Source organism: Protopterus annectens, chromosome 2.part1, assembly GCF_019279795.1.
Source record: "Protopterus annectens isolate FY-2018-M chromosome 2.part1, PAN1.0, whole genome shotgun sequence".
NCBI lineage: Eukaryota > Metazoa > Chordata > Ceratodontiformes > Protopteridae > Protopterus > Protopterus annectens.
Window position 1 is genome coordinate 1,094,403,003 of NC_056729.1, and position 24,176 is coordinate 1,094,427,178.

The 24,176-nt window shown below is 37.2% G+C and overlaps 1 protein-coding gene across 3 annotated transcripts in view; it reads left to right on the forward strand.

The window, feature by feature from the left end:
• Positions 1–23,951, forward strand: part of LOC122794334 (24-hydroxycholesterol 7-alpha-hydroxylase) — an 800,221-nt gene extending 776,270 nt beyond the window's left edge. For 2 of the 3 annotated variants that reach the window (XM_044062639.1, XM_044062641.1), the window contains one exon: positions 23,765–23,951. In XM_044062639.1, the coding sequence (XP_043918574.1) occupies positions 23,765–23,833 (69 nt within the window). In that variant the 3' untranslated portion in view covers positions 23,834–23,951. Of the gene's footprint in view, positions 1–17,799; positions 17,892–23,764 lie in introns of those variants that run through there. The other variant, XM_044062640.1, reaches the window with a different exon arrangement.
• The last annotated feature ends 225 nt before the right edge of the window (positions 23,952–24,176 follow it).

A 24,176-nucleotide genomic window follows, 5' to 3' on the forward strand; every position in this document is an offset into this window, starting at 1 on the left:
GTAGTTTCATCTCAGGCTTGGAAGTCAGTATGCCACGACTCTCCCATGCATAGAACTATCAATTTTAACATAATCCAATGCAATTTAAGTTTAAGACAGCACATGTGCATTCAAGTGGCTAGGGCCTGGGCAATGTTGGATTTTAAAATTAGAAGGCTGGAGGGCTAAAGCCCATCTGGATAATTTTAGGTTTTAATCCTTATGATGTTAGAGCCATTGATTAACACACATAGCACATAAATAGTACTTTAGAGGGGTGAGGGACCCATTTTATAGCTAGACATTCACTTTCTCTGTTTGGTGAATAAGGTATTCTCTCCCTCTCTCTTTGGTGAATAAGGTATTGCTGAGCTTTCAATTGATATAACAGGTGGGATGCTCATCCCCATCTTATTCTGAGGCATGACTTTATATATTCCTACCTCATAGATATCTGAACATTCTAAAACATTACTTGGAAATGTCTGGAACTGTTTATATTGGTCCTGAACACAGCATATGTTTAGTCACCTAAAAGTTTGCTGTTTTTCAACAGTCCATTTAACCCTCATGAGAACCTTACTTTTGTTCAGGTTAGTCACGGTGGGGCGGGGGGGGGGCAATGATAGCAAAACTAGGAATTAATTTACAATAATAGCTAGTAAGGCTTAAAAAAAGCCTTAGCCTATTTCTTTGTAGATGGGCTGAGCCAGTCTTCTACTGCTTAAGCTTTCTTAGCCTATGGTTTAACCATCTCTGATTACATATGAACATAGGTTCTATGTTCTTACTGCACGGGCAGCCTGTGTGACTATATGTCACCATAAAATCCAGATAGTTGAATGGGTGTATATGCCATGCTACTGAATACGAGTCATATTACTTTCCCATAATACATTTGTGGGTATCAAGCCCCTCATTAAGGCAAAACTTGAAGGAGGTCAGTATATTGTTTTGTTTTTTCATCTGAGGGGAGCTTATTCTGTAGGATTCCTTGGATGGGAAAACTGTATCTCCAAGACTTATTTATGTTGCAATAAAGTTTTAGGTCTGTGGATTGAATGTGCAGTGTATTACCAATATTTTTGATGACATACATACCTCTCAACCTCTTAGCACAAGAAATCTAGACAAAGCCTAAAATAATGGGGGGGGGTCAAAGGCCCCAAAAAATGGGGACAGATTTTAATATTGCTCTTATAAACTTAGAAAGTTACACCATAAATTAAACAATAACAAAATAAAAAAATGCCTGATTCATCTCTGACAAAGGATTGAAGCTGACACGTTATTAAAATAAAATGGCCAGCAATGATAAGCGCTTTCTTCCCATAAAAAGACTTCATCAGATAAACATGCAAATTGCAATACACACTTTAAATACCTTACCACACTTCCATCTCTCCTAAGTTAATCAATTAAGTAATTAAATACTTACAAAAAATATTACCTCTTAAATTCCCATCCCTATTCTAATAAAATAATACATATCCATATTCTACAACAACCCTCCTCATTAAAATAAATTGTTAAAACTAAAACATTTGAGTTTTATCTCTTACACGAAGTTCATATTAAGCCATCACTTTTAAAAAGAAGAAAGCAAAAGAGAAATAAACCTATTTTTATTGTAGCTGCCTTCTCATTTGAAACTGTTTTCAGGGACACTTGTTCATTTGAACCAGGGGGTAATGTGGTATTCAGTCTAAGCTGCCATATCAATTTTCTGTTCAATAACAACCTTTTCCAGTCACCACCTTTAGGATTCAGTTTTATACTTCCAGAATGCCAAATGTAAATCGAGAAAAACTATTACAAAAATATGGAATGTTTGTACAGGGCTCAAGTCTCCTCCTTCTAGTTTTTAAGCCTCTCACTCTGTCTTTCCTATATAGAAAGCTAGTCAGCCATCACATTTTCAATCTACAAATGTCACAATTTCCATTTTTGAAAAATAACCGTACTCTTTAACCCATTTTGCAAAATCAGATTACATTCCTTTATTATAAATGAGCACTGCTTACACCTACCACATGAACCCATCCCCTTGTTTATAAATTTCACATTAAGACCACTACCGTCAAATAATTGTTTAGAATTTCTCCCCGTTTTGTATATAACCACCAGCTTTTGCCCTAACAAATCATGTTTTTCTTTATCTTAAAAGTATTCCAGTTCTTTTTTACAATTCCTTTGATGTTATTAGCGTATTGATTATATTCAAAGGCTAAACATTTCTCATACCTATTATCTCAACCACTCCCCCAGTTTTTCCATACCTGGTCCTAACAAGAGTTTAAATTTGATATCCCAGCCTTGGTAAACTTCATTAATAATTTTACCAACCATTTTTTCAGGATAAACCCTGTATAGGAACATCTCCTTAAGTTTCTCAAGTTCACACCAAACATCCCCAAACCAGATGCCATCCTAGCAATACATATAGCCTCCCCTTTTACCAAATTTTTCTTTTGAAAATGTGGATGGTTCTTGGAATAATGCAAATGACTATTACAAAATGTTTCTTTCCTAAACAAGTTATATTTAAAACTATCAGCCATGTGTGAAATACGGGTTTCCAAATAACTAATACTTTCCCTATAGCCAACACTTAGCAAATCTGAAGTAGCTAGTACATTGGTTCAAATAATCCACAAATTTTGCAATCCCTTCAACAGACCAATCCCCAAAAAAATAAATATGTGATCCAAAAACCTGATATAAAGGTTTAAATGCTTGGCAAAAGGACTGCTAATTACAGACTCATTTTAACACCCTCTTCTTCTTCTTCTTCTTTCGGCTTTTTCCCGGTTAGAGGTTGCCACAGCAGATCATCTGTTCACTCATGATTGGCAGTGGAGTTTTACGGTGTCGAGTTGCCAGCCTGGCACCCAACCTTCCACAGAAGTCACACACATGCACTAACTCACACCTAGGGCTAATTTAGAGTGTCCAATCCACCTTAACATAACCAAATTAGCAAATATCAGGGTACATGCTGCACCCACTACTACCCCAGTAATTTGTTGGTAATATTACCTCTCAAAATGTAAAAAAATTTTCCTCCAGGAAAAGTTCCATTAATTCAATAGTGATGGAAATTAATTCTTTTGACAAGGTGGATTTTTGATGTAAAATACTCTGAAAATACTCTAACCCCCTGCTTTTTTGGTATAACAGAGAAGAGATCTACTTCATCAATTGTCAAAAAAAGTAAAATCTCTTTTCAAAATCCCATGAGCCCTTAATCAAATGTGGCATATTTTCCACCACTTCCTTTAGCCAATAATCACTAAGCACTTTTAAGTGATGGTTCTTTGAACATTTAGCAAATACAATTGGTCTAAAAGATGAACTCTACACATCTGTGTATTTTGGGAATCCCAAACATATTTGGGATAATGGAGTTAGGTTGACACAAAATTGATAAATGTCAATGTCTATTCCTTTATCTAACAGATATTCTTCTAAATAAGAGTCAGTTTGCCGATAAGCAATGTGAATCTGATTTTTTGAAATGGGAGAATAACTCACATCGTTATGCAATAAACTCATCATGGCATTGTTGTAATATACCACCTTTCCCCCTTTATCTGGCTTCATAACTCTTAAATCCTGGTTGTTCCTTAACATATTTAAAATTTCACTTTCCTTCTTGATCATATTTGAAAAGAACATCTTGCCCTAAGAGAACAGTTTGTACACATTCTTCATAACTGCCTTCTCAAAAATTTGAATAATGGGTTTTAAGAGTGGATTAAGTCCTACTTTGTTTGGACGACTTTAACAGGTAATATTTTTTGTAAGTATTTAATTATTTAATCGATTAACTTAGGAGAGATGGAAGTGTGGCAAGGTATTTATAGTGTGTATTGCAATGTGGTTGTTTATCTGATGAAATCTCTTTTTATGGGATGAAAGAGCTTATCATTGCTGGACGTTTTATTAGAATAAAGTGTCAGCTTTGAACCTTTAAGAGAGCTGAAATGGGCTTTTTTTATTTTGATATTGGTTAAACTTAGAAAGTTGCTAGAACAGAATTTGTTTTAGCATGCATGCTCTGAAGGATAAAAAGTCTGAAACTCAAATGTATGTCATTATTTAGTAACTTCAGTCCTCAGTGATTTGTCAGAAAACTACAAATTATATGAGGAACAGACCAAAAATATGAAGCAAAAATGTCAACATTTGTGAATATCTGGACAGTTGAGAGGTATGCTGAGATGGGGAAGGTTTAGTAAAGACAAGAGTTTTCATATCCCAGAAGATGAGGCAGAGGTCACCCCATAGGTATCGGTATGAGACAGAGGAAAAGCAATAAAGTTTTTAGTCTATGTCAAGGTAGCTAAAGCGACTTAGTCCTTTGATTAGGTCTATATGACGCTATCAATTGGACTAAATAGCAAATGCTATTTAGCCGATCCGACACTGTTGAAATGGCAAAATAGCGAAGTCACGGAACATCGAATTTTTTCCCAGGGAAAAAATTCGGTGGGCCGTCTTTGGGACTTTGCCATTTCTTCCACTATGATGCGATCTCAGAGGTGGCATATATAAGTAGGGGTGTGTGTGTGTTTAAGCTTATTTATTTATTTTTTTACGGAGAAAAAATTTGCTGTTCCATTTGCTCGATATTTTGTTGTTTCGATATTATTGGTATGATGAAATAGCGTTCGCTATTTACATTGTACGATAATATGATATAGATGCCTTTGATTTTATCTTTATTTATTTATTTATTTTAAGTTAGAAAATGTTGTAGTCTTTGGGTAAGGTGTTTGTTGAGTGCATTCCAAATGGAGCATATATTCTGTGACTGGCCCGATGAAAGAGGTTAAGGGGAGGATTTTACATTCTTGTATGTGGAAGATATACCCTTGGTAATCAGCTGGGGATAGTAAAAGGATTCCCAAACAATAAGCATTACATGATGATTAAAGAGTAATTTATTGTCAGTGAAGTTACCTAAATCTCTAGTGACTGTGTTGATCTCAAGCAGAGCCATGCTTATGTGGCATTCAGTTGAATAGACTTGTTTCCCAAAAGCAACTGCACTATATTTTTGGCATTAAGCTTAAGATTATGATTGGTACACCAGGTGTTGGTTCTGGCAAGTCATTCTTGGAGGATATGAATGTCAGTTGGTGATTCAGTAATACCCAGTTTACAATTGTTGTCAATTTTTGTTAGCCATAGACATTTGACATTTGCCTAAGGGTAGAGGGATCCATGGCAGAGCCATGAAATATACTGCCAGTGTCCTTCCTTTTAGATAAAAAGCTCTTACTCTATGTGAATGTTGATTTTCAACCCACCAGGTGTCATAGGGGTTTATGTTTAGACTAGTGAGTATGTTAGTAATCCATTGGGGACTTTAGTAAGGTTCAGATAGAATGTCCTTTGTTGATGGCATCCATTACGTTTTCAAAGAAAATAAGCAGATTAAACAAAATGAATCTACCCCTTTCTGAAGTCAGGTTGATTAGGGTGAGGATTTATAGGGCAATAATTTTGCTGTTGAGTAAGGTGACCAAGATATGCTCCATGATTTTACAGATGATGCTAATAATGAGGCTAATAAGACAATTACTGTCAGGATTTGTGGTGGAGTAGACCTTGTGCCACCACAGTGACCATTCTCAAGAGGCCATGTACATATCCTCTGGAGTGACTACGCTTAAAAAGCTTTTGGAGTAGTTTGGCAATTTTATACTTTGTACTAACTAGGAGACAGCCTGGTATATTGTCTGGGACCATGGAGCTATTTGTTTTGGTTTTGAATAGAACTTCTAGTATCTGTCCCATAATAATTTTGGGAGAAGGGGAATGTAGTGATTCAAAGAAAGGAACTCGGGTTTTGAGGAGTTGTGAACAAGTCTATCTGTACACAGCAAGTGAATGCTCATTTGGCTTGGAAGGATACTATGTGTAGGGTGTGTGTGTGTGTGTGTGTGTGTGTGTGTGTGTGTGTGTGTGTGTGTGTGTGTGTGTGTGTGTGTGTGTGTGTGTGTGTGTGTGTGTGTGTGTGTATGTGTGTGTGTGTGTGTATGTATGTGTTTATAAATGTATATGTGTCTATCTAAATAAATCCGTATATAATAAATATATTCATATATAGATAGATACATACATACATATATGTTAGGGTTTACTATCATGTATTCGACAGTCAAAATAAATTCCTACCTTAAATATTGACTAAGAAGTTTGACTCGGAATGTGGAGAAGGTCAGAATATCGCAAACACACTTCCTTTTGCAAATTCAACCATTTCTCAACATCCAAAGACTGCAGTCCAACACTGCACGTCACGTGATGTGACAATTTCTGCAGGGGGGCAAAACCTGCAAATTACAGATTCCAACCCTGAGATCGTACTACAGTAGGGAATAGGGCAAATCTCCCAGTCCCCACAGTACTATAATCCCTAGTTTTAAGACTGACCTCAAATGTGCGAATGCACTGCACATTCGCTGAACCAGGATTCGCACAAATGAAGGTTCGGCAACACAGGATTCAGCCAACCATACTTCAGCATCCTGTGGTTGCCGAACCTTCACTCGAAATTGTGATTGTAAACCATACATTAGATGTTCATAGGTTCATAGGTTGGTACTAGGTTATCGGCCCTAGGGCCTATACAAGCCTAGCCATAACAATTCCCTGGATATTTCTTCCCACAATATTTACTTCTCTGGATCCCTGTCTAGCAGAGTGACTGACATGATCCCCGGGGTGAATTTCCTATCCCCCAACCAATCATCAAGGTTCCTTTTGAAGAGGGCCAATGAGGCACTCTGCTTGACATGTATGGGCAGTCTATTTCAGAGTATGGGGAGTCTCTGGGTCAGGAACCTAGCCCTCCAGCATGTTTTGTTCATTGTGATGACAAGATTTATATCCCTGGAGCGTGTGGCTCTGAGGGATTGGGATTTCTTTAAATGGAGCATGTCCAACAGCTCAGGGTTTGACATGGCCTTGTATGTTAAGCAGAGATCGCCTCTGAGTAGACAATATGTCACAGAGTATAGCTGGAGTTTTTTTAGATGGTCAGCATATGGCATCTGCTTTAGGCCTGTGATTCTTTTAGTGAGGTATTTCTGTGGCCTTTCCAGCTGTTGCAGATGTCTTGTGAGGTACATACCAAACGGGGAATTATACTCTATAATGGGTCTAATGAGGGATGAGTACAGTGGGACAATGACCTCCTTTTTTCTGGATGAAAAGCCCCTAGTGATGACGTATGCCACATAGAAGGATTTCCTGACTGTTTTGGTGATGTGGTTATTGAAAGTGAGACCACTGTCCACCTGTGTCCCTAAGTCTCTCATGACACTTTCGATGTTTAGTGTCCTGTCACCTATGTGGTAATTCTTGGGTACATGTTTTTTTCCAAAGGGGATAACTGTACATTTCTTGGCATTAAGCTTGAGCCCATGGCTCTGGCACCAGGCATCTGTTTCTGTAAGGCCTTTTTGTAGAATATCCACATCATTTGGGGATTCAATAATGGCTCCCAGTTTGCAGTCATCTGCGAACTTTGTTAGCCAGAGTCCGTTAGTGTGCCTGTACTTCAGAGAAGTAGATGCCAAACAAGAGCGGTCCCAGGACTGAACCCTGAGGTACTCCACTTGTCACTTGTCTGGAGCTGGATTTGGAGTCAGCTACTTTTACAGTCTGGGTTCTGTCAGTAAGCCAGTTGGCAACCCATCAAGTGACTTAGGGATTTTTGCCCAGCTTAGTAAGTTTATCTATGATTCCAGAGTGGGGGATGGTGTTGAAGGCCTTGGCAAGGTCCAGATAGGCTGTGTGAACTGCCTTACCCTCGTCCACAGCTCTGGAGACTGATTTGAAGAAGTCAATCAGATTCAGGAGACAAGGTCGGCCCTTCACAAACCCAAACTGGGTGGGGTCCAGTGTTTAAAGGTTGCCAATGTCTTTGTTTATACATTCCATGATAATGCGTTCCATGCCCTTGCAGGTCAGGGTTGTCAGACTGATGGGACAGTAGTTCCTGGGATCCAAGGTGGATCCCCCCTTGTGGAGTGGGATAAATGTAGCTGTGTGCCACTCAGTGGGCACAAAGCCTGAGGTGAGGCTATGATTAAACATGACACTTAGGTGAGGTGCCAGTTCATTTTGTAGTTCATGTAGTACACAGCCTGGGATGTAATCTGGTCCCATGGATGCTGTATTCTTAGCTTTGGAGAGTGCGGTTTCTACCTGTGTGGCCGTGATTACCAGAATTTGGCAATCCTTTGGTACTGAGATGGGCTCTTTAGGGGTTGAGAGGGAGGTGAAGCTGGCACTAAATCATTCTGCCAGGATATTGGCAATATCCTTTGGATCAGTTTATTTAATGCCATTCTGTTGTAGTTCAGAGGAGATATGAGCATTGCCATTTAGATTCTTGACATAACTATAGAATGCCTTGTGGTTGTCTTTGGAATCTTTGGCAATTTTATTTTTGTAACTAGCTTTGGAGGATTTTATGAGGGATCTCAGCTTCTTACTGAGGCTGGTGAGGGGTTTTTTTGCATCCTGGGATTTTCCTCTTTTCTGCAACAGTTTCTTCCTTCTGTTGTATAGTTTGTTTATAGCAGGGGGACCACCAGATTGGCTTCTATTTTTTGGAGAAGTGCATCTTGGTTCTATTTGGGATGGCACGATTCGTGTCTTAGTGTAGGATTCTGCAGTCGAACATTCAGATCCCATCTGCATGGGTGTCGTGAAATTTGTCACTTCTGACTTCAGTAGCATGAAGTTGGCTTTGGAGAAGTTTTTTAAGGAGGTTTCCTTAGTGGGGACCTAAGAACCTAAACTGAGGCCCGATCTGCTTGAATTGGTGGTAGCTCAGGTAAAAAATCTCATGGCACCTATTGAAAAGAGTAGTTTTTTTATTTGCATACATATATAGAATTCATATTTTTTACATATTTACATATTTTAACATCATTCAGTACATTGGTATTCCCATGTTAATACCCCCCCCCCCACTCTTTAAGCCACAACCAAAACCACATTTTCCCAATATTTTTGTCAACATCCATTTTCCATTGTATCTGATTTCATACGTTTTTCATTCCATACAACCCATGTTACATAAAATACAATTCTGTCCATTTCCTTTGCTTCATTCTAGGATCTAGTCCCATAAAACTCATACTTTATCATATCCATAATTAACATTTCAAAATTTAAATAGTTTTAATCAAATCATGTTTACATACTTCTTTCCACAGTTTTTGAATTCTCTCACATTTAAAAAAATGTGTTCTGTAGTTTCCATTTCTTTATATTTATTACATTTTCTATCCTGTTTTCTCTTATATGGCTTATTTGCCCCCACTGGTAATTTTCTTATGGACAACCGCCACAAAAAATCATTACATTTTTTTTTATATATATAATTTCTGTAGCTCATCATTATTGCTTTCTTCTTATCTATTTGTAACTCTTTCCGTGGCTCCACCAAATTAAAGGATCTCATCAGAACATATGATCATAGGAGGTTACTAGGCTATTGACCCTGAGCCAAGAGTTTAGCCCATGTTTAGACAAGTCAGCACCCAATGCCCCTGTCCAGCAGGGGCATGGGTGGAATCCCAGGGGTATATTTCCTGTTTCCCATCCAGTTATCCAGGTTGCGTTTAAAAAGGGGTAAAGAGGTATTCTGCTTGATGTGGAGAGGGAGTCTATTCCATAGATGGGGGAGTCCCTGGGACACAAATCTGTCCTGCCAACAAGTCCTGTTGATGTCACAGACCAGGTTGAGGCTGCACGTGCAAGTTACTCAAGTGGAGCTTGACTTGTGGATATGCAGCAGTCCTATCAAGGTGGGGTCTGTGATTGCCTTGTATGCCAGACAGAGGTCACCTCCGAGGAGTCTGTATGAAACTGAGTAGAGGGATAGGACTTTTAGCCTATCTGTGTCTGGTAGGTGTTTGAGGCCCTGGATTCTCCCAGTGAGGACATTTGTTATTAATGTGATAATTTGTGGGGACGTCACTCTCCCCAAAGGGGATGATGATGCATTTTTGGCATTCAACTTGAGGCCATGTTTCTGGCATCAGTCATTTGTTTGGGTGAGACCCTGTTGGAGAATGTCCACATCACTTGGGGAATTGATGACTGCACCCAGCTTGCAATCATCTTGGTCAGCCATAGCCCACTGGTTTTGGCCTGCACGTCAGAGAAATATATCCCGAATACCGGAGGCCCCAAGACTGATCCCTGAGGTACACCACTTGTTATGGGTCTACTGTTTGAGGTGGCTTTTCCTATTTTGACTAGGTGGGTTCTATCAGTGAGCCAGTTTCAAACCTTCGAGGGGATTTCCGACATTTTGGGTACTAGACCCATTTTTGTTACTGGAAGAGCTAGGTGCATTAAAATATGTTGGAAAGTAATGATAACCCATTTGCTATTGTTAGTGACAGGAGTTGAGGCACTTATAAGTGTGGTACCTGTAGCCAGTGTCAATTTATCTTAGACTGAAAAGAAGTGATTATCAATGGAATTAAAGTTAAAACACACTTTTATTGTAATTGCAAGTTGGTGGGTGTGCTATATGTGGCACTATGGAACAAGTGTCCAAGTTTCTGTGTTGGAAAGACAATTCTTAATTTCAAAGAAAGAATTTATGAACACATCTATGATATCAAACATATGAAAACTACTAATGCTTTATATTGCCATTTGGAAAAGAACCCAGATCATATTTTTTTGTTTTTTAGCATTGACACCATTCATCAAAGTTTGTTGGGTGGTCCGTGGCATGATCTAATAGAATGTAGAGAATTAAATGCCTGTTCACCCCCAGGACTAAATGAATCTATTTCTATATTTTGTGTACTTAGGCTTATGTCATATTATGTTTAACCCAGTATTTAATTACTTTAAATGTATACATGAATGCATGTATTTTGTTGAGATGAGCTATAGTGTGTTTACACAGTGTAATAAGGATGTATTTATAATACTTCTTATTTTTTACCTTTTAACTTTTAATTTTCCTTAATGAATAGTAGGAAACGGGTAGTGTAAAAAGGGTTAATTTTTGATTCAGGTGTGCTTTGAGTCATGTGACCTTTTCAGGAGGATTATTTAAATTCATTGTTTGCAACTGTTTTTTAAATGCTGATGAAGTGTGTTATATTCTCACGAAAGCGCTCAATTCATTGTGAATAAAGAAGATTTTTTGGCTATACTTCCTGGTCATGCTTCTGCTTGGGCTACTGCAGTTGATCGTCATGTATGTATGTCTGTAAGGTGTGTCTGTTAATCAGTTTGTTATATTTTATGATGTTGTTATCCATCCTGATGTGTTTCTGTGTAATAAAGTATCGAAATGAACTACCCCACCTGTTTGTCATCTATGTTAGAGCAGGGCGAGCAACACTTTGCTTCAATTTTCCCAAAAAATCCCATGAGTCCTTAATCAAATGTGGTGAATTTTCCATGACTTCCTTTACCCAATAGTCAATAAGCACTTCTAAGGGATGGGTCTTTGAACCTTTAGCAGATACAGTTGGTCTAAAAGGTGACTTCTCTGCACATTTGTGTATTTTGGGAATCCTAAACAAATTTGGGATAATGGGGTTACGCTGACACAAAAATTGATAAATGTCAATGTCTATTCTTTTATCTAACAGATATTCTTCTAAATAAGAGTCAGTTTATTGATAGCAGTGTGAATCTGATTTTTTGAAATGGGGGAATATGTCACCCTATCTGCCGACCTCCTCCCAGCAGAGTACTTACTAAAAGCTGCAGATGCCTTAGCATACCTCATTGCCATCCTGATCAATAGGACCCTAACGGAGGGTGCTGTGCATCCATCTTGAAAGTATCCCATGTTATCCCACTCCACAAAGGTGGAAGTTCAACAGAACTGTCCAGCTATAGGCCCATCGCCATTATTTCACCACTAGCCAAAATAATGGAGAAGTGCATCCATAAGCAACTTATGCACTATCTCACCCAGAATAATTTGCTGGCCAACTCCTAGCTCAGCTTTAGGCCACACCACAGGGTCTCACCCAAACCTCCTCTCTTTCACAAATGTTATTCACCAAAACCATAACAATAACAGGCTATCCTCAGCCCTCTTTATAGACCTATCAAAGGCCTTTGATATGGTCAACCACCAATTATTCATCCACTCACTGAAAACCATTTCTCTAGGTAACCATGTTATTCAGTGGTTCCTATCCTATCTGAGTGGTAGACAACAGGCTGCATTATGGCAGGACAAACTATCCACCTTGTTACCTCTCACCCTTGGCGTCCCTCAGGGCTCTATCTTAGGTCCCCTCCTCTTTTTTATCTTCATCAACAACCCTCACTCTGCCATCCCTGAAGCAACCTGTATCCAATACGCAGACGATTCGACCCTGATCTGTATGGCTTCCTCCCCATCCAATCTGCTAACCTTAACCCATAATACATTTAACACAGTTGAAAACTGGCTCTCTAATCATCGCCTGCTCCTGAATACCAACAAAACTAAATTACTAGTCTTCACCCCAACTAGTAGGTCCACCCCACTCTCCTTCTCCATAACATCCAACAATGGTTCCTCTATTACCCCTGACATCCATACTAAGCTCTTAGGAGTAATAGTTTATAATAATCTCAAATTCGATTTGCGTGGTGGTGCTGCGGTAGCGTTGTCGTCTCACAGTAAGATGCTGTCCGGTTCGATTCTCAGCTAGATCGTCTTCTGCGTGGAGATATGCGTGAATGAGCGTACCTTCGTTGAAGGTTGTGTGTCAGGGCTGTTAACTCGACATGTAAAAATCAACTACCAATCATTAGCGGACTGGAGTTCCGCTGTGGCGACCCCTACCTGGGAAAAGCCGAAAGATGAAGAAGAATGTCAATAAAACTATCAAAACCATTAATAAGAAGCTTGGGTCACTATATAAAAATAAACCCTTCCTAACCCCGTTAGCTAGGACCGCAATTGCCCACTCTCATCTACTCTCTACCCTTCTCTATGCTTCCCCCATTCTCTCCAACTTAAATAAAACTGAACAAACCAAACTCGCCCGCTGCTATAACTATATTGCCAGATTCTCCACCATCTCCACATATAGGACCCATCAATTTCACAACCTTAAACTCCTAGGGTGGCTTAAATCGACCAGCTTAATTCAGTTTAATCAGCTGATTGTTGCACACAAAATTCTCAATAAATCAGAAAATACTCCTGCACTTAAAAATATCATAAAACCTTATAATAATCCCAGACCACTTCGGTCATCCAAGAAATTATTGGTCCATACACACAAAGCTACTAACTCAGATGGAGACTCCCTGTTTGCCAAGTTCATTGGCAAAACCTGGAGTTCACTTCCAGCTAACCTTATTCTGGAACCCTCTCTAAACCTCTTTAAGAAAGGCTTCAAGCAGTATCTTAGAACACACTGGTTTTGTCCCTGTACTAGCCCTGATTAACTCCATATTTTACCTTCTGTTCAATATTGTATGGTATGAGAAAATGCGAACACTGCTCAGGATGAAGCACCCTCGTGAAGCAAAGTACAAAATCCAAATATTCAGAACTTCAAGGGCACAACACGACAATCAGAGCCGACTTATTTTCTTAAAACAGCTTTATTCCAAAAGTTATATAACAATCATAGAAGATATAAACGGCTAGTACGCGCTTTCACATTTTAACAAACGCTTCTTCAGACTTTCAGCTGCCAGCTTTGCAAAGTCAGAATTTATATAGTCAATGAGCCAATCAACTGTTGCTACCTCTTTCAGTTAATTAGATAAACGCATTAATTAATTAAAGCTATATAGCCAAAACTTCTAAGGTATAAAAAATACATATTGTATGTTGCCTATATTTTACAATGCATATGTTTACACATCTAAACATTGAAAAAAGTACATTTGTGTGTGTATATATATATATATATATATATATATATATATATATATATATATATATATATATAAACAAACAAATGTAAAGACATACAAACATAAAAATCCTGTAAACTAGATCGCCTGCATATCACGAATAAACAATGCAAAAATGTTTCTATGACTTTGTCATTTAAAAACAAGAGCACACATAATAACACATCTAGATAAATATAAAAATGAAAGGTGTGATTTTTAGTGTCACAAATCGATTACCTAAACATACATATAAAAACTATATTAATAACTATATTAAAAAACTTTATGTTTAAAAACTACCTAAATGCAATCAATGTGTAAGCGGTCTCTCTTTCAAGAAAGGCTTCAATGACATCCTTTCATTTAGCCCATGTAGTCTATCAGCTTGTAGTCTCAGAATCCATCTGGCCTCTTGTTTTTCTGTATGATTATTGTTATCACCTAGCCTACTGGTTTTGTGTATTAATTCTATGACTGTGAAGCAAAATGTATGAGTGGTATCATTCTGTATAACATGCCTAGCTAGAGCATTAGTCTCATCTTCTCTATTTATTGCATATAAGTGTTCCCTAATGCGTTCTTTTCAGGTCCTATTGCTTTACCAACATAGAAGGAACCACATTTTTGGCAGACTGCTAGATATACTAAGTCTCTTGTCTTACAGTCAACATACAATCTAAAAGTATATTTATATTTAGTATCAGGGTGTATGAATACATTAGATCCAGACGCATATTGACAATGATTACATGACCTACACTGTCTTTGTTTTGGGATATATCTTCACCAAGCACTATAGCTTGCATATGCACTTGAAGATTTCAAGTTTGCTTTGGTTGAGATGTCCTATAGGATAACACGTACAACAATTGGTTTATTCTGTCTCTGTCTCCTCCTTGGCAGTTTTGTGTGTTGGATGAGAGACTGCCCTGTTAACAATGGAGGCATTCTAAAGTAAAATAGAGCATATAAATAACTAGAACAATTCACAGGCATGTATTTTTTGTGGTGTTTCTGCCCCAGGTACCATTCTTGAATATAATGGCACCAGGTGGTCTTTATATTCAGTCTGTTTAGCTGGGCTAATGGTGTATAGTAGAAGGACAAAAAGGGGAGGGGGTGAGAGAGAGAGATGGTAATTTATGACATGAAATAAATCTTCCTGTTCTTTCATTTCATTTTATTTACCAAAGAACTTCTGTTTCAGTCCATTGATGGAAATTAAGATGATGGCAGTAGGCAAGTCTGTTTACATAAGCACAAGGAACGTAGCATAGACCTAAGGAAAACATGTGGTTCCATTGGATGTGGGTGCTAGATTGCTATAGCAGGAATAAGGTATTTCCCATCAGCACAGCACCTGCTGCGGGAGTTGTTTTTACAGTATAAAAATCACTAATATATTTGTAGGTACAAGGAGCACTTCACTGAAATCAGTTCTGGTAGAGCAGGACGTCTTGCTCACAATACATGATATACTGCCAAAAGTGCCAGTTTTGTGGATTCGGACTTGCTCTTTGGGCCTGCATTATTAATTCTGGAGAAATATTTCTTAGTCCAAGTTATGGTGACATTATTGCTGGTTATATTAGTATGGGAATGACTTTGCAAACTTGGATTGATTACAGGGTTTGACTGTTTCCTGCATAAAACTCCATATTGTTCTGTTTCTTTTTTAAAGAAATGCATGCATATATACTGAAAGGCAAGTATTTTCAAAAGAGAAGGCTGAAACAAATAACAACAGTCTGCCTATAGTATGCCTGATCTATAGTCATACTTGTATTTTATATTATAAAAGAGAAGAATATTCATTATTGCAAAATTTAATGCAGTACAAATAAAAAAAAAAGTTAGAGCATTGTTTAAAACATTCTCAAGCTAAATGCCAAAAAGTGCATAGTCATCCTGTTTGGAGAAAACAAAGTACCCAAAGTACCCACAAACTACCACATAGGTGGTAGTCCCCTAAATACGAAAGATGTAATAAGGGATCTGGGGACCCAAGTAGATAATAATCTCTCCTTTGATAATCACATTGCCAAAGTGGTTAGAAAATCCTTCTATGTGGCCCACCTAATCACAAAAGGGTTCGCATCCAGATCAAAAGAGGTCATTGTGCCCCTCTACTCATCACTCATCAGACCCATCATAGAGTACAATGCCCCATTTGGGATGTACCATACAAGTCACCTGCAACAGATGGAAAGACCACAGAGGTACCTCACCAAGAGGATCACTGGCCTCAAACAGATGCCCTATGCAGCTCGACTGAAGAAACTCCAGCTGTACTCGGTTGCAAACTGCCTGCTCAGAAGTGATCACTGCCTGACATACAAGGCCATGCCCAACCCAAAACTGATAGACATGCTCCACCTAAAGAAAACCATATCCCCTCAAGCCACACAATCTTCAGATTTAAACCTCACCACAACAATAAATAGGACGTGCTGGAGGGATAGATTCCTGTCCCAGAGACTTCCCATGCTTTGGAACAAGATTTCAATCTACATTAGGCAGAGCTCCTTGCTAAAACTCAAGAAAAACCTTGACAAGTGGATGGGAATTAGAAAGTTTACCCCAGGGATCACTTCAGTGGCTCTGCTGGACAGAGGCACAGGGAACTAATCTAAGGGGGTGGCGAAAGCCAGCACATTCCGGCTAGGCTTATAAATGCCTTTGGGCAGATAGCCTAGTACCTACCTGTGAACCTATGAACCTATTCTACTTTGCATATTTAAATCCTGGCCTCAAATCCTTTTTTTTCTTTGTGTAAGACTGTTGCTGTTTCAGACTTATCATCAAAACTGTTTGCTTGTCTTTCAGAATATATGCATACATTTCTTTACAAAACAAGTAAGCTTGTAAATGGGAAACCATCCTATGTTGACATCCTTCAAAGTTATATGAAGCTATTCAGCTGCCTCATGCTCCAGGTAGATTTTTGTAATTGTTTTAGCAACATTGTTTAGCACCTTTTCTTCTAAGAAAGTGTAGTTTTGTATAAATGTGTGCGACAACAATGGGCACTCTAAGGTTAATAGTTTCTTGCTGGACACAGAATCAGATTGCTGAAAACCATTTATCACTGCCACCTATTTTGTTGCACTGATGCAACTATAATGACAAGCAATTTGGTGTTCAGAGTGCAAAAACATTTCTGTTTGACAAACCGAGAAACTGTAGCCATCATATTCACATAATTCTGAAATGTCTGGATTAAATTGCATTTGTCAAATAATATACTAGTTAATAACAGATAAAAATAGCAAGCTGCTGGTAATTCAGAGGGTAGAGAGTGAAATTCATCTTAATCTTATGCTTACTCAAAGAGTACCAAAGTGATTATTTGCATTTCATGTAACTATTGTAAATAAACATAGCATTTTTTTTAATCTTGCCTAGAGGAAATTACACTTTTTTAACATGGTGTTACATTTTTGTAGGGGAACCTGCTGCACCTCCAGGCACTTTTACTTCTTGGGCCCCCCTCACTTGCTCTGCTTCATGTTATGTTATTTTACATCTGCAGGCCCTTGCATGAAGGTGCCATTTATGCAAAGTGCATAGACAATGCTAACTCAGCAATGTGCTGATAATCCGCATAAACAGCCTTGCTTTTACAGTGCTTCCTTCTGCTACTATTTTGTTTTGTGTAGTATTAAAAAAAGCTTTTCAATGTAAGAACTATGTTAAACAATTGGTAATACCAGTAACAGAAGGAGGCAGGACAGGGGGACCAAGCTATGTATACTGCTGCCAGATATGTGACAAAATGGGATTTAAGGTGCTTTAATTTTAACTTTCTTTGGAACATGACATCATGGGGAAGAGGGCTGCAGTTATAGTTTACTGCTGTTGGGTCTGTGACAAGTTAAGCAATAATTATTTTTTGTTTAGTTACCACTTTCAATGGGATCATAACAAAGAATCAGGAAAGAGAACGCCATCTATACTGCTTCTAGAGAAATCACAGTGGGAGAATGGAAGAGGGAAAGGTATGTATTTTAAGATAAAGTGCTGTCAAGCACATTATATGACTCAAGGGAGGTGATTTCTTGTATATTGTGCTTGCTGCCTTGAGCATAACAGGATAGAGGGAGACTGGAATAGCTGTACGTTGATAGGCCTCGCTGTATCAGGATGAATGACATTGGCCTACATTAAGCTACCAGGTGGAAATGCTGCTTTATTTATAGAGCACTCTGCAGTCTTGTCCTTAGAGCTTCTAGCACAGGTTTCACATAGCAACAAATAAACTCTTGTTTCATCCCAGGGAGAGACAATAGAAACAATTCTTAGGAGGGTAGCAAAAGTACTGCATAGTCTGCACCCAAATGCATATGAGAGGGGCATAACATAAAGCAAAAGAGAGAACTGAGCAGCTTACCATGTGCTGCAAAAAGAAAAGACAACAGATTGCTAACACATTTATTTAAATAACATAGAAGAATCCATGGAGTCCTATTAGGTACAATCCTTGTTTAAAGACGTAAGAATATGCAAACTAAAAACTACAACACGAAAGTTCAGGAGAAACAAAAGGATGCATTCATTTTAATACAGAATGGATAGTTAACATTTGGCCTAAATTTCTGAAGACATAATGGGCTCAAAAATATAATATAATTAAAAAATGTGGAACATAATGCAGTTTTGATGAGGGGTGGGATAAAAATAAAGAATTAATTAAAATCTTCAGCTTGTTCAATTAGTGAGCAAATAGGCAGGCTAGCTAGGCCAGAGACAATCCTTACCTACTATTCAGATCTGTTTCTATATTTGCCTGGGATTTTGGCATAATATCTTTATAAGCCTGAATTTATCAGTAAAAGTATTAAACTGTTAGGCAGAACTTATTTTTTTATAGCTACTGCTAATCCCCTTTATTTAAACACTTTATGAAAAGCACTACCTGCTATATTTCTGATGATTATGTTAATTTTCTTGCTGAAATATAGACAAAGTGTCTGTGTTATGCACTCTACTCAAAACAAGGTCTCAGCTTTAGTAACTTTAAGCACTGCTACCCCAGGTTTTATACACAATCATTAATGCATCTCAGTACAGTAGTTGCCCAATAATTTTTACATATTATGTAATTTTATTATTATATTTAAAATATTCATATGAGGTATACAATACAATTTAAGTATTGGAAAGTGGACATGCATTTATCAATATAAATTTATTGGGCATATTTTAACGCTTTTTAGAATAGCGGAATGTTACGCTAGTATGTATGAATGACATCTGAAATGGTGCTATTTCTTTTTAATAGTTATTTAAGCTTAGCTAATTGATGTACATTTTTTATATAAAGTGGCTTAATTGATTTGCACTTGTTTGTCTGAAGAAGGCAGGGTAAGGACCTTGCTGAAAGCGCTCATTGTAATAAACTTGCTTTTTGGAGTTTAGCCGGCTTTTATTGATTCCTGCCCGCTTTATTTTTAAGGTTTATAGTGTTTTTGTTTTTGATCTTTTTATTATTATTCATTTCCCATTAGACATTGTAATGTATACCCTATTCTTTCAGTTTCTTGAAAAAAATTCTCCCATTCATGAAAAGCCTCATTTTATACCCTCTTCTCCCACTCACACTCCCAAATTGTCAGAATAATTTCTCCTCATTCTGTAACAACCATGTAGCACTCACTATCATTGCTTCCTCTTCATTAACCATCCAGGTGTACCACTTTCACAACAGTCGTATCTGCTGACCAAATGTCCTGTTTTCTTCAGTATTTTATAAAATTTCCTTCCTCCAGTTCTCCCTGTGCTCAGATAAATCCATCCCTAATCTATGCACTTCTTTTCATTTCAGCTGTCCCTCAAACTTATGTATTTAGTTTTTTAAGGCTTCTCTTTGCATTGCACCTACAACAGGAAACAATAGTCACATTTTTGTTTGTACTGCATGTTTACAGTAAGAAATATCGTGTCTTTTACTACAAATTAGCTAGTTATAGGAAGTTTCATGTCATGTCATGAGGTACACATTTTTTCTAGAGTAATCAGCCTGATTAAAGCGGTCATATTAGCCAGACCATGTCCTTGGTATTTCTGTCAAGAATGAGTAATGGAGTGAGAATGTAATACAAGAGTAAATGGATATGAAAAAAGAGAGTTAGGAGACAATGCATAGTTACTGTAATATAGGAAAGAGAAAATAATATGCAATGAAAATTTTAGCCTTAGGTGCTAAAAGTGATAATAAGCATAAGAGTGAGTATTGCCCTGTTTTTATTCAGTTTTGAACAATCCGAGCTACAAAAAGGCATTTTGCTAAAATGTATAAAGGAAGAATTGGTGTGTTCAAAAGAATTTGCATTTTGTTGAACAGGAATATGAAAATATACAATGCCAGCAAACATTTTTGTAGGTAGTATTGAACTAAAAAGTGATGAGGCAATGAAATCTGCAAATGCTGAGAATTATTATCAAAATGTTGATTATAAACAAGATAGGACTGTAAAGTATAATATTTTCTACAAAGATACTTTTGATGCACTTGATCTTAGAGGTACTGAACAGATAGCTGTATGCACATTAATTCATCCATTTCTAAATACGTTAACTCTGAGATTGGAGGTTAAATTTCCCCACATCCTAAGTTCTTATAACACTGTTGTTCGACACAATCAAGTTTGAGTATACATGTTCACTGAACACCTTTCCAATTAAAGTCATGTATTTTAAGAACTCATAACTCTTTATTCATTTGTAGGCATAGTTAACAGAGTAACCGCTTTACTTTCATGAACAGCATTATTCCAGTGCATCTTTAGAATCTAGCTATGGTTAGTGAGCTTCAGTATTTTAATGTTTTGTCATTATTTATTGAATATATATATATATATATATATATATATATATATGTGTGTGTGTGTGTGTGTGTGTGTGTGTATGTATATATATATATATATATATATATATATATATATATATATATATATATATATATACACACACATATATGTCATCCATTTGTAATTATGAGATCCTAAAGCTCTTCCTTTTTGTGAAATTAGAAAAGTATCTATATTCAAGGTAGCAAAACAAGCATATCTTTATTTATAGTGTATCGGTCATTATGTGACCACCACACAGTGGGATTTGTGATTGTGTCGATGGTCACTGCCCTTCCTCCAATCTACAACATTCTTAGTAGCTGCTTATAATGCAAAGACAGTTGTTTTCTCATGGTTATGACAACTGCCACAATTACATGGCATTGTAGCCTTCCCCCTTCCAGTTCAGTTAACCAGATAATGATACTACATTGTTCAGTTAATTTTGCAACCTTTAATGGCGAAAATACTTTTTAACTGAATCAAATTCTGAGTAAATTTACTGCAATTCATTGTTGAAATTTGGAGAAGATATAGTCTTAATTCTAGAGTCAAAGCTATTATCATAGTTGTGTAAATTGCCTTTTAGCTTGAAGCAGATTTGTTAGTATGTTTATAAATCGTTATCTTTTCTACTATGATTTAATTCTCATTTTTGCTAGAGTTTTCCATTGCTTTTGATCATAGAGAGTTAAATGGGTATACAAATTATTGATAACTTATTTAGATTTAGATTAAATAACTTATTCCCCAACTCTGAGCATTTTTGATTGGAAACAGCTGCCCAGGAATAATAACTTGTGAAATGAAACTTGTAATGGTTAGAGATTGTTCTTCGTTTCAGTTGCCCCTACATTGCTCATATTTTTCTGGCATAATCTCACATTTAAGACCTTCTTCTAGCTGCTCTTTTAAATGTGATAACATCGTTTGTTGTGTTGTCCCATAGTGGACTTTAATTTCTGTATGTGGGTAACCAAAGTGGCTAATATTTCTTCATCAGATGCATTAATATTATCTCATATTTTGTTAATTTACAAATAAAATCTTTAGCCCACACTGAAACAGGCATGCACACCTTCAGAGTAGCGTATTTCTGGAAACCAGTGTTGCTTGTAGTCTTTTACATTATGTGGTGCTTAATAGTGCTTGCCTTTTTAAATAAGCAGGTTTGTCTCTTTCTACTAACAGACTTCCAAATAAGTGGATCAAGTTTTGGAACATTTATGTGCATGTTTATCACTGCTATTTGCATTTTTTTGGATAAAGTTTTGCTTTCAAATCAGCTTTGTTTCTCTTAAATCTTTTCTTCCATCTGTCCTTTCTGAAAATGTCCTCCCTTCATCCTTCATCTTGGGGTTCTGCTTACACCAAAGCTCAGACAACTCCCAGATGAATTGATAAACAAGTGCATGATTGTACATGTATGTAGGTAATTGTCACCGGTTGGAGCTGCAGTGGTGTTTTCTTCCACGGACATTAAGGCATTTTCTTGCCCTAATTTGCATTGGCTTACAGCAGCCTGTACAAAGGACATTTCCACAATAATGGCAAATGACCCATGCTTGCTTGCCTCTGCACATATACCAGCTCTGAGTACAGTGCTCAGATATACTACTTAGTGGGCGCTTGCAGGCCTTGCCTTTCATGCTGCATTCATGCTACACCCAACCTCTGAAGCCCCAGGATGAGTAAGGCAGCTTTGGCTGCTCATCTTAACCCTCCCTGACTGCCCCTCCATTGCTCAGGCCTCTACTAGAACATGGTCATGATGGTCATAGACAGGACTTTATTCCTTCTTTTGTCAAGGAGATGGCCTCTTAAGTCAGCTTTTGTTTTGTCACTGTGGTGTTTTTAAACAGAGCTGGAAGTGCTGCAGAGTCTGAAATGTACTTACAAGACTGATGGAGTTGTCTTTAGAAAATGGCATCCAGTTTTGTTGAACCTAAGCTCTTTCTGATCAGTAATATTTCCTTGTTGTTTGTCTGATAAATTTGGGTGAAAAATTGAATTGATTTGATTTTATGATTTCAGTTTGACTAAATAAATATTGACATGGTATCTGTAGAATTTAAGTTAGTGATTTCCCAGTCATTGTTTATGTATAGCACCATGCTAATGGAATGCTTTTATGCCTGTTTTTTTTTTTTTAAAATAATATTCTATTAGCATGGAGAAAACATTTAAACATCCTGACTTAAAAATAAAACAAATGAAAAAGCAATGAGTGAAGAATACTAACTTTTACATCCAAGTTTTACATTTCTCCTTTTGCCTGCTCTTATCATGAGTGTTATCAACGCCTGCATTACTAATGCATGGAGAGGTGTAGCTAGAAAGAATGATGTCTTTCTGCAACCCTGCTGTGTTAACTAATGTGTAGTTTTTGATATTTGTGTGTGTGTGTGTGTGTGTGTGTGTGTGTGTGTGTGTGTGTGTGTGTGTGTATGAGTGCGTGCATGTATGTGAATCTAAAAGGCAAAACTGTCTGTTTAACAGATTATTCAGCAATTCTGATATGGGTAATTTTGATGTTCTGTTACCGGTGTGCATGTAGAGGTTGTGAAACTCATATTCAAATTCACATTATATAACTTATTCACAACTCATTATGTAAATATCATTCCAAACTGCTAGTCTACAAAAACAGCATGTGAATCCTGTACTCATTTCAAGTCAAAGTCCATTTTAGTGGAAATGTTTTTATTTATTGTAGTTGTTATAGTGAGACTTAATAGCTCAGATGGTTAAACTAGGTGTATATGTTATTTCCTTAAGTAAGTTTGTAATGCACTTAAAAATACTAACAAATGCTGCTACATTACAATTGCCTTAGAGTTTAATTGTCAGTTGAAATGTCTGTGTGTGTGTGTGTGTGTGTGTGTGTGTGTGTGTGTGTGTGTGTGTGTGTGTGTGTGTGTATACACTTATGTGTAAAGACAAAGAATCTTTCTGTTTTGACATATTCTGAAATGTTTAGTATCATATTGAATATCTTGTGCATTTATTTACAGAGCACTTTGCATTTAGTTGGGACACAGCAACCAAATGGACCTTGCAGAGTACAGTACAGAAGAAGATGAATGTCACTTCCTGACTGCATTCCTTATGTTTGTTTATCAGACGGCAAGCTCAGGTTCTTAAATTGTGTGGGTAAAATAATTCATCATGTGTCAGGAATAAACTAAATAATAACACTAACACAGAGCATCATTGTACATTACAGGAGTTCAAATTTAATAATTCACCAGCAGCAGTAATACATTTTAGAATCAAGCTGTTAACATGATTTCATTATCAGAATCGTGCAGTGAATGAGAACCAGATCCCAAAATCAATACAGAAGTACACAGTGTAATCCTCTTCAAATTCCCAGATCTTGTACAGGCACAGAATCTTATGCTCTGTTATTCTGTACTTCATTTA